Consider the following 15,425-nt stretch of genomic DNA (forward strand, 5'->3'; position numbering starts at 1 on the left):
CTCTGAATATGTTTAAAAAATGGTATCCAATGACTATAACAAAAGAAATCACCATTGTCTCCAGCTCTGATTATTTTCTGCACTCTGGCAACAGACTTCTTCAACTGGGGAATGTTTAAATTGTTATAAAAATAAAAAGTGCCAGGCTGGGTGCAGTGGCTCACGCCTGTAATCCCAGCACTTTCGGAGGCCGAGGCGGGTGGATCATGAGGTCAAGAGATTGAGACCATTCTGGTCAACATGGTGAAACCCCGTCTCTACTAAAAATACAAAAAAAATTAGCTGGGCATGGTGGCGTGTGCCTGTAATCCCAGCTACTCAGGAGGCTGAGGCAGGAGAATTGCCTGAACCCAGGAGGCGGAGGTTGCGGTGAGCCGAAATCGCGCCATTGCACTCCAGCCTGGGTAACAAGAGCGAAACTCCGTCTCAAAAACAAAAACAAAAACAAACAAACAAAAAACAATAAAAAGTGCCGTCCTTGCAACATGTTTGATTACCATTTTTTTTTTGTTGTTTCTTTACTGATCTTTCAGTAGATGTGCAAAAAAGCTTTCCTTAAAATTTAACAGTTTATAGACTATAATTTTACAGGTAATGAATCATTATTTAGGTATCACTGCAGATGTGGGTACTAAGTTTTCTTCAAAGCATGGAAAGTAGCCTCTTTTTATTTCTGCTCAGTGGAGAAATGACCACCCTATGTCGTACCAAATCTTACAGAACGGTCTGAACTGAAGAATAACATGAGGAAATTTCATCTAAAAAAACTGTATTAAAAGGGAAGCTTTATATGGAAACGGGCATGGATTTAATACTTCTTCTGGATGCTGTAATAAAATATTTCATTAGTCTTTCAGGAATGGAAAGCAGATGGATATTTCACTGACACTCTACACAGAAACCAGAGACTGAACATTTTATTAATTTTATCAGTTGCATGGTACCAACTTGAATGGAAACTAAAGATTGAAGTTTTATTCATTTTATCTGTTCCCTTATGAGGGGAAAAGGATTAACTGTAACTGTTCTTTATCTGAATTTCTGATATCTGAAATGGAAACTATTCTAATCTGTGTAGCCTTTAAACAGTCTCTCTTCTTCTTGTTTATTTTAGCTGATGACGTGGTTTTGCCCATCAAATCAAATTAATTATTTAAAGGAAAAAAAATTGGAATTCTTCACATCTCTTTTTTAAGTATGATTTTTTTTTGAAAGCCCAGTAATTCTGCTCTGCTAAATATTACTTGGTTATATAGACACACACAGTATCTCAGGACATGTTGCAATGGGGAATCCTGTTTTTCTCAAGTGTTCCACATTAAATTATCATCTGGTTAACTTTCCTAGTAGGCTAGAGTTTTAGTGAAAGTCATAAAAGTAGAACTGGGATTTCCAAAAATGACTTTCTCAGGAGATGGTCGTTGACACCTTCATTAGAACCAATGGATTAGAAATAAAGATCCATTCAGAAAGTAACAAAGAATGCTACCAACTGACTTCCTTATAGCATTCCATGGCAGTATGTAAATATGCAAATGAAATTAAAGATTCACAGATTATTTTTAGCAAGGTGTTAGTTCCAGTGGCCTGGAAATTTTTCTCTCAGGTACTGAATTCTGTAACCCTTGAGAATTCAACTACATACAATGATATACTTTTCTTCTAGTTCTGCAGGGCACAATCATATGCCCTTCAGACAAACAAACAAACAAAAAACCTTCTGTATGCAGTTGGGTATTCATCTACCTCTCTACATTCACTATAAACCAGTTATTCTCAAACATAAGATGGGTCAGAATCATCTGGAGGGTGTGTTAAAGCACAGATTGCTGGGCCCTTCCTCAGTTTCTAAATCAGGACATGTGGGCTGGGGTCTGAGAATCTGCATTTCTAACACATGCCCAGGTGCTTCTGATGCTGCTGGTCTGAGGACTGAACATTGAGAAGCAATGTCTCCAGTAAGGCAAGGGTAATGAACTGGACTAGTTATTTTTCACTGTCAACCTATATAACCAAGAGAGAAGTTATCTAAAAGAAAATGAGGCCGGGTGCAGTGACTCATGCCTGTAATCCCAGCACTTTGGGAGGCCAAGGTGGGCAGATCATTTGAGGTCAGGAGTTCAAGACCAACCTGGCCAAAATGGTGAAACCCTATCTCTACTGAAAATAGAAGAAATAGCTGGGTGTGGTGGCACATGCCTGTAACCCCAGCTGTTTGGTAGGATGAGGCAGGAGAATTCCTTGAACCCAGGAGGCGGAGGTTGCAGTGAGCTGAGATCCTGCCACTGCACTCCAGCCTGGGTGACAGAGCAAGATTCTGTCTCAAAAAAAAAAAAAAATTAAAGAAGTAGAAAATGATATTTATTTAGGAATATAACAACACTGCAGTGGGAATACAAGAGACATGGTAAACTCTGTGTGTATTCAGGGAGGTAAAGAAAGTCAAGGTTTTTAAAGGAAAGTGAGGAGGGCTACACTCAAGGAACAATATAACAAAGGTGGAGCCAGTCCAAAATTGTACCAGCAGTTGCTGGGCAGACGTCCTCACAGAGGTATTTTTTGTATAAGGTTGCGATGACCTTTATGCAAGGTAATGGTTTTTGCAGTCTTTTGTCATAGTTTTTGTGTGTGAGAACCCTCCCTTCATGGCCTTCTCTGACTCTATTAGTCAAGATTTTTTTGTTTTGTGTTGTTTTTAACACAGTGGACTTAGTTTTGATTCTGACAATTTTCATATCACATATAGTTGATCTTCTACATCAAATTGCCATTTTAGAAAAATTGTCATTAAAGAAAAATTTGTTGTAGAAATGTTCTTGTTTTGGCTTTAAAAGAACTATTGTTTGTACAAAAGAGAGAAAACTCTTTGATCCTTTGGTCTGTCGGCATACAACTGTTTTTTAGTAAATATTTTTTAAAAATTTTAATTGACAATTATTGTATATATCTATGGGGTACTATGGGATGCTTTGATATATGGATACAATGTGAAATGATTAAATCAAGCTAATTAATATATCCATCACCTCACATTACTTTTTGTGGTAATGAGTCATTTGAAATTTACTCATCAATTTTGAAGTATATAATACAGTATTAAAGCTTTAGTCACTGTGCTATGCAAATAGATCTCAAAAACTTATTTCTCCTGTCTCACTGAAACTTTGTTCACTTTGACCAATATCTCCTCATTCCATCTCCACTTCACCCTACCTCCTACCCCTGCCCCCTGCCTATGGTAGCCACTGTTCTATTCTGAGTTTGACTTTTTTAGATTCCACATATAAGTGAGATTATGTACACGCCATTTTCAGAACTATCTCATAAGGTTGGGCTGGTTGCAGCAGAAGGAAACCTGGCTAAAGGGTTGGGTGGGCACAAATCCAGCCTGTATTCAGCTCAACAAGCCTTGTATCCAGGTAGGAATGCAGCTTTCTACCCCCAAAAGAAGGGATACGTTTTTCTAATTCACACAAGTCCTAAACACTTTCCATTAAACAAGAGAAAATTCTTTGTGTTAAAACACTAAACCTCTTGTTCTTAGAATGACTATCGGAAGCTCTCCATGCAATGCAAAGACTTTGTAGTGGGTGTGCTGGATCTCTGCCGAGACTCAGAAGAGGTAGAAGCCATTCTGAATGGAGATCTGGAATCAGCAGAGCCTCTGGAGGTGCACAGGCACAAAGCTTCATTAAGTCGTGTCAAACTTGCCATTAAGTATGAAGTCAAAAAGGTGAGTGGGCCTACTACTTTCATCTGGTGCCATATTAGAATAAACATGTAATACAAAGTATGCCATGATCCTGGGAAAATTATAAAAATAAGAATATATGCTAGCAGTCTGGGCAACATAGTGAGACTGTGTCTCTACAAAAAATAAACAGAATTAGCTGGGCATGATGGCGTGTGCCTGTAATCCCAGCACTTTGGGAGGCTGAAGCAGGAGGATCACTTGAGGCCAGGAGTTTAAGACCAGCCAGGGCAACATAGCAAGACCCTGTCTCTACTAAAAATTTAAAAATTAGCCAGGCATTGTGGCATGTGTCTGTAGTCTCAGCTACTTGGTAGAGTGAGACTGGAGGATCACTTGAGCCCAGGAGATTTGAAGGTGCAGTGAGCACTGATAGCACCACTACACTCCAGCCTGGGTGACAGAGCAAGCAAGACCTTGTCCCAAAAAAAAAAAAAAATACTATTGATAAAAGATTTTTTTGTGGGGGGTAAAGTTGCAAGTTAAATGTCTAGCTTCTGATCCTTTCTACTTTTTACCCATGGTGAGACCTTGAATACTTCATAAATTTTTAAATTTCAGTTCCTCATACACAAGGAGGATAATATCTCTTATCTAAGGGTTTTGGTAGAATTTAAATGGGTTAAGATAGGCAAAAGCATTCTGTAAACTTAATTACAATACAATTAATAATACGATCTGTTACTTGTATACATTGTTGTAAGGCACTTTTACATTCTTATGTGAATCCTTGCAGTAAGCCTATGTTATTATTCATTTTATCTATTTAATTAGGTCAGATAGATGACGGGGTTTCTATTCTACAAGGAAACTGAGGATTGCCAAGCTTCAATGACATGTCTAAGGTCACACAACTATGAAGTTGGTCATCTAGGTGCCAGAAATAAAAATTATGATTTTTTTACTCTGATTACTGCAGAAAAACTATTATGTGTATCTATTTCTAATTTGTATGGGGCTTTTAGGTAATTCATAAAAATTGTAGTTATAATGTTTCACAATAATAAATATCTCAGTTGTCCAGAATCTAACAATTTATACATGTTATATAACAGATTTTTTTGTACTTTAAGGAAACTCATAAATCACAAAAAAATAAACTGTGATCAGCTCTGGATTTATGAAACTGGTCAATTTACAAAGAGCCAAGTGTTCTGTCTTTTCTGCAGTGTGACATGGTGCTTAAGAGGTCAGGCACTAGAGCCAACCTGTAAGGATTGAGGTCCTGACATCCCCATGTGCTCCCTATGTGACCATGGGCAAGTCACCTAACCATCACACCTCCATCTGCTCACTAGTAAAGTGAAGACAATAGTTGTACCTACTTATTCATTTGTTTAAGGATTGTATGAGATAATGCATGTAAAGTAATTAGCACAGAGTAGTACATGGTGATTGCTCAATAAGTATTAGCTACTAATAATACCATTTCTACATTATGAAAATTCATACCCAGAGGGATGACACTTAAGCAAGTTAGTCTTCAGTCATCAAAGACAGATTTCATGCCCCTTGTACTGGATCAAGTCCTTAGTAAGAGATCATAGCCATTTAAGCAGGAAGGAATTTAATAAGTGATATTGGGGAAGCTCACAGAATCCTAAGAAGAGGCAGAAGAACAAGTTTATCTAAGTTGTGCTTCCAAAAACCTCACCCAGAACCAGACTCAGCATTGACCTGTTAAGGGAGTTTCTATGACCCAAACGGAACAATTCTGCCTGTGCTGCTCCCGTATCAGCAGAGAGGATGCTCTGAATCCTGCCTGTTTTCACATGGCCCCTTCCACTGGCCAAAATGCCTCTGATCAGTGGAGCCTAAGCCAGTGTTTGCACCCTAGCAGCCAGTGAGGATAAGAAAATCTCACTCGCACTGTCTGTTTCTGTCTCTTTCTCCTCTTTCTCTCTCCCCTCCTCTCCATCTCTCTCTCTTCTGACACAAACAATTCTACTACCACAATGTAGAAAAATTCTACCCATAGTATTTGCAAGATTTCAGTCAACCATTTAATGGCAAATCTCTCCATTACTTCATAAGACAATCAAATGTGAAGATTCTCAGTAAAGATTGAAATAAAACAACTTTTCAAGGAAAGTATGTTACAAGATAATTAAATTGGCTAGATTGACCTCTTAGAGTGATCTTGCTAATTGAGGTTTTGTTAATATATTGAGGGACAGGGATAATTTTGAACAAGATCAATAGTAAACTGTTTTTTAGAAAACTGTCTGGACACATATTCACACATCCTGCAATATGTATCTCTTTTCTTTGGCACCTGAGAGAATTGATTTCAGTTGTCACTGGTTTTTAATCATTGCTTTGAAAGTGTTGTATGAGCAGAGACAGCTTATCTACACTTGTGCTTCTGTCAACTAAACTGCCTTGCAGATTTTATGTCTTCCTGCATGTTAATTTTAAATAAATTGACATGTAGATTACAATGTATGAGATGTCATTAATAATAAATTGATATCAGTCAACCACCAGGAAACAAAAAGTAATGTTTAGAACTGTAAGGAGATTTAGGACTTTGCAAACCTTTCTTGTTTTGTTTGTTTTATGCTATAAAAGGAATATTAATTAGAGTAAAGTCTTTGATTTGGAATCTTCACTCAATAAATGTGTGTAAGAATTCTATTCTAGAATAATAAATGTGTGTTAAGAATTCTATTCTAGAATACCCCAAAGCCCCAATTCCTCCTTTCTTTCTTCCTTTCAAAGACTTCCTTCATTTTCACTCAATACCCACCCATCTTCATTCTCACAAGGAGAAAAAAATATCACCCCACCCACTCCTGCTGCTTCCTTTTCCCACCATCTCATTTCTAGTCTCCAAGCAAAACCACATCTTGGGTTATAATGATACACAAACCCTGCCCATTCTGTCACAGAGGTAGTCTACAGCCATATGTAAGTCATTGGGATTTCAAGATAATTTTATATGTTATGGACTGATAACATAATAAACTCAGATTTATTCAAATCAACCCTTAATTTCACCAAGGAAACCATTCTTATCTAATGGTAAGCCATATAGCCACATATGAGACTCAGGAAGTCCTTTTTCTACCCTTTGTTTAAGATCTACTCCCAACTCTGGTTCTGAGTGTGTTGGCTTCTAACTGGGCTCAGGATTCCCAGAGCTCTGGTCTTCCCTAGAAATCAAAGCGTGAGTTCAACCCAGGCCTTACAGAACTCAATGACAGTTAATCCAGAAAATGAAAACATAAAACACCAGAATAGGAGATATATGGCCATGAATTTAGTGTTTATGTCACAAAGGACTTTCTAATATAAAAATGAAGAAATAACAAAGCAAAAATATAAATAATCTGGCCACATATAATGTAAAACCTCTGTATGACATCAGAAAGATTGTAAACAAAAAAGTGAAAGGCAAACTGGGAAAAATGTTCTTTTTGCTTATAACTCACAAAAGATTGATCTTCTTAATATCCCAAGAACTCAAATAAATTTGTAGGGAAAACATCTAGAGCCCCGTAGAAAAATCAGCAAAAGGTTTGAATAGGCATGTCACAGAAGAGAAAATTCAGATGGCTGAAAGCATATTTAAAATTTTCAGACCTTCTAGTGATAAACATACACTAATGTACAAATACCATTTTCCCTCTCTCAAACTAACAAAGAATAAAAATTTACAGTGCTCAATGATTACAGTAAAACAGCAACCATATGCCTGCATCTTTACTAACATGGAATGGATTTTGAAGATTATTCATCCTAAAATTTTTTTTTCTTTTTTTGAGATGGAGTCTTATTCTGTTGCCCAGGCTGGAATGCAGTGGCGAGATCTCGGCTCACTGCAACCTCTGCCTACTGGGTTCAAGCAATTCTCCTGCCTCAGCCTCCTGAGTAGCTGGGATTACAGGCACCCATCACCATGCCTGGCTAATTTTTGTATTTTTAATAGAGATGGGGTTTTACCATGTTGGCCAGGCTGCTGTCAACTCCTGACCTCAAGTGATCCACCTGCCTTGGCCTCTCAGAGTACTGGGATTACAGGTGTGAGCCACTGGGCCCAGCCTAAAATCATTTTTAAGGGGTCTCTAAGGTAAATTATAAAACTGGAAGGATAGTAAACACTATTTACAGAAATACCTATATTATTCTTTGGAAAGAGAATGGAATAGATTGGAAGATGAAATTTGATTTTCTGAAAATGGGTACAAGAAAATTAATTTTTAGGCAAAAACACGAATTTTGTTTAATTAGAATAATGGACTATTTGCCTCTCCCCGCAAAAGTCTTGAGTTCTATTTCTGACTCTACCTCTATTTCTGTGAGGTAGGAGTAATTAGCACAGAGTAGTACATGGTGATTGCTCAATAAGTATTAGCTACTAATAATGCCATTTCTACATTATGAAAATTCATACCCAGAGTGATGACTCTGAAGCAAGTTAGTCCTCAGTCATCAAAGACAGATTTCATGCCCCTTATACTGGATCAAGTCCTTAGTAAGAGACCATAGCCATTTAAGCAGGAAGGAATTTAGTAAGTGATATTGGGGAAGCTCACAGAATCCCCAATAGATGTGCAGCTGAACATTAATCCACTCCCCACCATAGAAATAACCAAAATTCTACCTACTTCACCATGAGCTATGTCTATTGTGAGAAAGTTTTTGACAAAAGATACTAGAGCTTGGTAGACCGCTGAATCTGGAAAACTGGGCTCTCAGAAAGAGAAGGAGAACATTTCCTGAGTTCTTCCTTTCTGCTCTCCTATTAATATTTCCTCCATAGTAGGATTAGATTTAAATATAGAAAAGGCATTCTAAAAAGAAACATACAGCAGTATAAACAGGATAAAATTATCCATTGTGTATCTACTTTCTGTGCAAAAAGTGCAAAGGGAAAGCCCAGAATTAAAGAAAGGTAATGAGAGATTGGTAAATATACCACCGAGACTTTGGGGTGGTGTGCTGGCCGGCACAGTCCTGGGTCCTGCACTGTGTGGCCTCTTGTCCTTCTCTGTCCCCAGGCACCAAGAGATAACAAAGCATTTTGTACTCAGCAAGTTTGAAAATCCAGAAAATCTGTGCAATATAAGTTTTGGGTTTATATTTCACAATTCAGTGAGTTTTAAAAAGAAGTCGAATTGCCTAGTTTTTATTTACAAGAATATTTTCCTTTAAATTGTATGAGTTATGGCTCTCACAGTGTCATTTAAAACAAATCCGGAGTTCCTATCAGAGTTCCTACCATGTTTTTACACATACCGTATTCCCATGAAAACAGATCTTGTGAAGGCTGATTTGATGAAAAATGGTGTAACATGAATTAATTTTTAAGTTAAAAATGTGATTGTTTTCCCTAACCTGTCCTGATCAGTGGTTCAGTTTATAGTCTATTAGTCATTTGGCAAGAAAAAGGTTTTGTTCTACATGCTTTTTGCTCAATTGAAAGATTAAGATTTTCTGTGTCATTCTCTTTTTAAATCAGAAAACTCCAAATAAGGGTATTAGTTTTGTGATGACTTCAATTTGTTGGTGCACTGAAGTTAGGAAACAGCATACAAATTTTATCCAGCTGGGCATAACTGGTGTAGTAACATAAGGAGATTTTTCAGGAGGTAAAACAGTTTTAAGGTATAAAGGTCATTGCCTTATTTTGAAGGCATTGAAAAGAGCGAAACTTATCTCCTAAAGGGATTAGCTTTTTTGCCTTCACTTACTATTACTGTACTGGCTTCACTTTCTTTTTTGAAATGCTCCTTGTGAACTTGCATTAGGATTTTAACTCACTGGAGGAAAATTGTTGGTGTGGATGAAACAGAATCAACGAGTCCATGAGCTGGTGTATAATTATCTCAAAAAAAAAAGAGTAGAATTAGACTTACAGGAAATAGACCTGGTAAGCTGAATTTTAAAGTGTAACAGGCAAAATGCAAACACCACAATTTTGGTCACTACTTAATGTAGAGTAAGTGTTTGCACTGTTGTACAAGTTACATCAAGTCAAAGATTGATGATCATATATATGCCATATGGAAAGGATTGATTCCATCAAGTCTTTGAAGCTATGCAATCTTAATAAATATGTAATTAATGCCATAAAGCACATCTTCAAATTTATAGATTAGTCCAAGGAGAAGGAGGAGTAGGAAAGGGAGATATACTATAACATTAGTATTTCTCTCCTCAAGAGTTTAAAACCTAAGAACGACCAGTGTGCCTCAGTCTATTTGCGTTGTTATAACAGAATGCCTGAGGTGGAGAAATTTATAAGAACAAAACTTTATTCTTCATAGTTCTGGAGTCTGGGACGTCCAAGATCAAGGCACTGACAAGTTTGATAGTCTGGTGAAGGCTGCATCCTCCAGAGGGGAGAAACACTGTGTCCTCACATGGCAGAAGAGTAGAAGAGCAAGACAGCTGGATGCTGCATGAAGCCTCTTTTATAAGGGTCTTAATACCATTAAGTCCTCATGGCCTAATCACCTCTTGAAGACCCCACCTGTTAACTCTGCCACATTGACAGTACCTGATTTTTGGAGGAGACACATTCAAACGATAGCTACCGAACACTCACAAAAGGGAAATTTGTCCATCAGTTCCATATAGACACATGCCCACCTGTCTCTTAACTTCATGGGGATTTTGTTTCCTATAGAAACCCTCGGTCTAAAAACTGCATTGTTGATTTCCTAAGTGGTAATCTGATTTGGTGACATTATATGCTCCACCTGTAGTTTACCCTGAATGCACCATTACCTGTCTTAAGCTTAGCCTGGCTGCGGTCACCAGGGATACCTTTTATTTATCTCTGTCTAACTTCCCACAAATGCAGATCCTCCAAATATCAAGATGCTTGTACCAACATTCAAATTAAGACTTTTAAATTCTGATTAGGCATCTTCACAAGCATATGAGTTGAAGTCTCAGTTATAATACCTTATTTTGTATCTATTGAAAGCTTACTGTGTACCCTAGAACAATGACTACTTATTAATTAATTCAACTCTGATATTTCCATTTTCATCTTCTTGTACCAATATACTTGCCCAATATACTTCCAGGATCATAGAAGGGGCTTAAGGCATTTTGATGAGTGAATAAATGAATGAATGAATGAATAAAGGACATTTAGGGACCATAGAGGGAGAGGTGAAGCAGGAAGGAAATGATCTAAATATAGTACAGGGGCAGAAGTGGAATTTTGGAGAAGTTCTCAACAAGAATCCTAGGAAGTTGTTACGTATACCCAGGAAGCCTTCAACCTTGATTATATTCATGAGTTCGAATAATGACAGCATTGGTCTGTGAAATGCTGTTTTCAAAAATTAGAACCTTGGAAAAATGACAAAATCTTGGATTTGGAGAGAAGATCTAATATATCTTTAGCAACTAGCAGCTACTGAAAATCAGGACCTGGGATTGTGAAAACTGAATGGAAAGGAATTCGCGTGATAAAATATGCTTCTTAGTTCAGGCTGCTGTAACTAAGTACCATAGGCTGGGTAGTTTATAAACAACAGAAATTTATTTCTCACAGTTCTGGAGGCTGGAAATCTAAAATCAGCATGGTGAAGATCTGGTGAGGGCTCTCCTTAGGGTTGCAGACTGCTGACTTCTCATTGTATCCTCACATGGCAGAAAGAGAGTGAGCTCTCTGGCCTCTTCCTATCAGGGCACAAATCCCATTCATGAAGGCTACTCCCTCATGATATAATTACCTCCCCAAAGCCTGGCTTCTTAATACTCATCACATTGAGGCTTAGAATTTCAACATACGAATTTTGGGGGAGGCTTAGCATTTCAACATATGAATTTTGGGGGACACAGACATTTTGTCTATAATAATATGTTTTCACATTGAATCATCAAACAAGAAAAAGTAGCATCTTCTTTGTAGTACTTTAGATCCCCCAAACACTACTAATTAGTACTATGGGAAAGAACTCAGTTAAGTATTTCTAATCTAATATTTGTAAATTTTGTCTCCCCACTTCTGTCTGTGGGTAGTTGAGTTCCCAAGTACGGTGGGGCAGAGGCAGCCGCCAGTGCAGTCATCAGTGGACTTCTCCACTGGGTGCACTCCGGGGTCAAAAGCAGGGATTTGAGGAAATTGCACCTCCATTGCCTGCCCTGGGAGATGAGACTTTCTTTTTTAATTAAAATTGTTGATAGGAAACTGTGTACCAGTCAGTGGAACCCTGTGCGTTTCCTTGTAAGTGGGCTTTGATAAATAGCCAAATATTAGTAACTCTAGGAATTGCCTGGAGTTACTAAGAATCATCAGGATCATTAACTAGAACTTGATTAAAGAGGAACCTCTGACCAGTAGGAACTGCAGCTACTGTGTTTCTTAGAGTTCCCCAAAACATTTCATGGGTATTTCTTAACAGGCTCATTGTTATTGTTTATTCTGTTTTTTAGAAGACAGTGACACCTTGATTTTTGTGTTGTTGAAAACTCCTTTAAAAAATATGTTGTCACTCATAGTTGATGTCTGAATTCCTGAGCTTGGACAAAGTGCATATGGCCATTCAAAAAAAGGCGTATCTAGCTACAAATGGGCAGCTTTTGGCATAGGGACCTTTACATGGGCCTGACTACAAATAACATTCTGCTTCTTGATTAAGGACAGGGTTTTAAAGAAATTCCAGTCCTTCTAAATGATGCAGGCATTAGCAAAATCAAATGGCTGGGCTGAAATAAGCAAAAGTTGCTCATTTTTCCTGATTAGAATTGTAGTTATTAAAGAACTGCTGAAGATAGTCATGTTCTTTTGACCTTTTGATAAAGGAAGCAATCAAAAAGAGAGCAGGAGGGAAGTGGCATTTGATGCCAGTTCCTGGAAGCAGTGCATGTGTGGACCCAGCATACTACTTGCAAGTCCATTGATTATTTTTCAGACCTTTTACAGATTTGCAGTAATAGTACATAATTACAAAAGCGTGCATCATGCACATATTTTTTATACATGCAGCATTTTAGGGGTTGCTCACAAAACTTCACACATTTCTCTTTTAGCTATAGTCTGCAATAAACCAAGTAACTTTTTTTCTTTTCCATTTTGAACTGAATGCAAGTAAGCTGGCCAACAGCAAGATGGGACACATTTTTACAAAAGAAGCCAGATGTCACCCAGTTTCCACAGAGAAATCTGTGAATCATGGAGGGTTTCTATCCAAAAGAACTATGATAAGCGCAACACCAATTTTACCTTCTTGTTTCCATTCTAGTTCTTCTGTTAGTTCTGAGACAATTTTGAAAAATGGAGGGAAGGCAAAGAATATTACCAGAACCTTCCTGTACCTATGCTTTAATATCTTTAGGATGCACGTGCATTTAACAGTTGAACTATTGACAATGGTATGGAAACTTACCTTTCTCTTCCCTTCTCAAACTCTCTCTCTCCCAACAGTTTGTGGCTCATCCCAACTGCCAGCAGCAGCTCTTGACGATCTGGTATGAAAACCTCTCAGGCCTAAGGGAGCAGACCATAGCAATCAAGTGTCTCGTTGTGCTGGTTGTAGCCCTGGGCCTTCCATTCCTGGCCATCGGCTACTGGATCGCACCTTGTAGCAGGGTACTGACTTTCTACATCTCTTTCCTCTATGGTTGGTGTACCATGTCTCTTTGGGATTAAAAAAAAGTAAAAGCTTCATGCTTAAGAGTCTTATCAATTTTACACTGAATGTTAACTGACTCAAGAACACATATTCTGCTTTTTAATTACTGGATCAATTCAAATAAAGGATGAAAAAGGATTTGGTACTAGTGGGATAGATCACATTTGCAGGCATAAAATACTTAGGCTTTTAAGATAAAAATCCTCATGGTAGACAGAGAAGGAAAAGCTGCTTGAGCAAAGTAGCACTTGTACTGATTTTATTGACAGCTTATTAACAGTGTCAGCTGGGCTGGCCTGTGGCCAGACCCGGGAATGGAGAGCACTACTGCAGTAGTACCAAGAAACAGTTATGCTGGGAACTAGAAGGGCAGCCCATTTGGACCTGTCAGAAGAAATCTAAGGTTGATTGTGTGAAGCACAGTTGAGAACAATGGTGGTATTCAAAGTCTTCAAGAAAATGCATGTCAGGTTCCCCTAGCCCTTTGTTCATTCAGACAGTTCTTAAAAATGTAGAATTTAGGCTGGGCATGGTGGTTCATGCCTGTAATCCCAGCACTTTGTGAGGCCAAGGCTTGTAGATCACGAGGTCAAGATATCAAGACCATTCTGGCTAACACAGTGAAACCCCGTCTCTACTAAAAATACAAAAAATTAGCCAGACGTGGTGGCACGCGCCTATAGTCCCGCCTACTTGGGAGGCTGAGACAGGAGAATCACTTGAACCCAGGAGGCAGAGGTTGCAGTGAGCCAAGATTGTGCCACTGCACTCCAGCCTGGGCGACAGAGCAAGACTCTGTCTTAAAAAAAAATGTAGAATTTAGTTTCTGGGGTTTTAGGTTTTCTTAGATTGTTTATTTGGTTTTGCTTGGATCATTTTGGTTAGTACCTTCATTGTCCTCTCAACTTGCCAATGTAGAATCAGTTTAGTTGTGCCCAAGAGATCCCCTAGCAAGATGTGGAAGGAATACTAGTCATACCAGTTATTAAGGGCACTGCCAGAGAGAAGGAGCTGTGCTGAGATCCTTTAATCCTGTTTTTATATTCTGAAATTTGGTTTTGTTTAAATCAGAGGTAGTTTCAAGGCAAAATGAGTAAAGGGCACTTACAAATGATCCTGGAAATCTGCCATCTCTCTGGCTCAGCAGTCTCCCCCGGCAGAGTTCTGCTCTGCAAACACCATATATGTGTGAGAACATTCATCCATCTCACTTCATCATTGAGTTGCCCATGCAATCTAAGGCAGAAAATTTGTCATTTTGATCATGTTTGATAGCTCAACTAAGTTCTTTTGTTATGTATCATGGAAAATTACTTTAAGATTCTTCAAATATATAAACACTAAAGATGAAAAACTATAAATAATATGAGAGGGCATGCAATAAAACAAAAACCACATCCTACCCAAATAATTTTCCTTTCTGAAGGAAATGAGTTGCAAAGTTCAGGTTTAGAAGTCTCTTAGGGGAGCTTAATCAGTTATAACATTCCATCAGGTTTGAAGTTGACATCTTGGGGTTCACTTCTTTTTTTCCTACACTTTTACAAGTACAACTAAAGTGTGGCATGCTCTGCAGAGAAGGGAAACATGGAGGTTGAGCCATTCCCGGAGCTCATGTTTATAGCTGCCATATACCACCTATCTTACAGCAAAATGGCAACATAGCAAGAATTTTCCATGTAGGTCCCATTTTTGAGATTGGCATTCTGCTTTCTTTTCATGTTATTTAAAGTTTTAAAAGATTGACCTTTAGGAGAAACAGACTTGGCAATTCCCAAGAAATTTCTATGTGCTAGGGATAAGCTACCCCAAATGTGCCCTTTTTTGCAGCTGTATAACAACAAGGTGATGTGTAAATGTGTTGTTTTTCTGTGTCTCACATAGAAAATGTGACATTTGTCTGTGTGCATTTATAATCCTGAAAATACGAGACATTTCTTTCATCATTTATTGACATCACATTAAGGTTCTAGACCTGCAAAAACTTTTGTTTGGAGTTACAGTCCTTTAAATGTGAACTTCAGTACTTTATAAGGTCATAGACTGAGTTAAAAATCAGGGTCTGAGAGTGTAGA

The 15,425-nt window shown here is 38.1% G+C and overlaps 1 protein-coding gene and 1 long non-coding RNA gene across 6 annotated transcripts in view; one reads left to right on the top strand and one right to left on the bottom strand.

Annotated features, from left to right (window-relative positions):
* Window positions 1-15,425, top strand: part of TRPC3 (transient receptor potential cation channel subfamily C member 3) — a 73,372-nt gene that overhangs the window by 22,501 nt on the left and 35,446 nt on the right. For all 5 annotated transcript variants that reach the window (XM_012473068.2, XM_064383909.1, XM_012473072.2 and 2 more), the window contains 2 exons: window positions 3,545-3,733; window positions 13,143-13,307. In XM_012473068.2, coding sequence (XP_012328491.2) covers window positions 3,545-3,733; window positions 13,143-13,307 — 354 coding nt within the window. The remainder of the gene's footprint in view (window positions 1-3,544; window positions 3,734-13,142; window positions 13,308-15,425) is intronic.
* Window positions 13,110-15,425, bottom strand: part of LOC135277794 (uncharacterized) — a 45,013-nt gene continuing 42,697 nt past the window's right edge. Inside the window, exons 3-4 of the long non-coding RNA XR_010345385.1 lie at window positions 14,459-14,586; window positions 13,110-13,205 (exon numbers count right to left, since the gene is read on the bottom strand). This is a non-coding gene — a long non-coding RNA (uncharacterized LOC135277794). The remainder of the gene's footprint in view (window positions 13,206-14,458; window positions 14,587-15,425) is intronic.

The sequence above is a fragment of the Aotus nancymaae genome, unplaced genomic scaffold, assembly GCF_030222135.1.
Source record: "Aotus nancymaae isolate 86718 unplaced genomic scaffold, 86718_ANA_hifiasm-v0.15.2.pri h1tg000033l, whole genome shotgun sequence".
Classification (NCBI taxonomy): Eukaryota; Metazoa; Chordata; class Mammalia; order Primates; family Aotidae; genus Aotus; species Aotus nancymaae.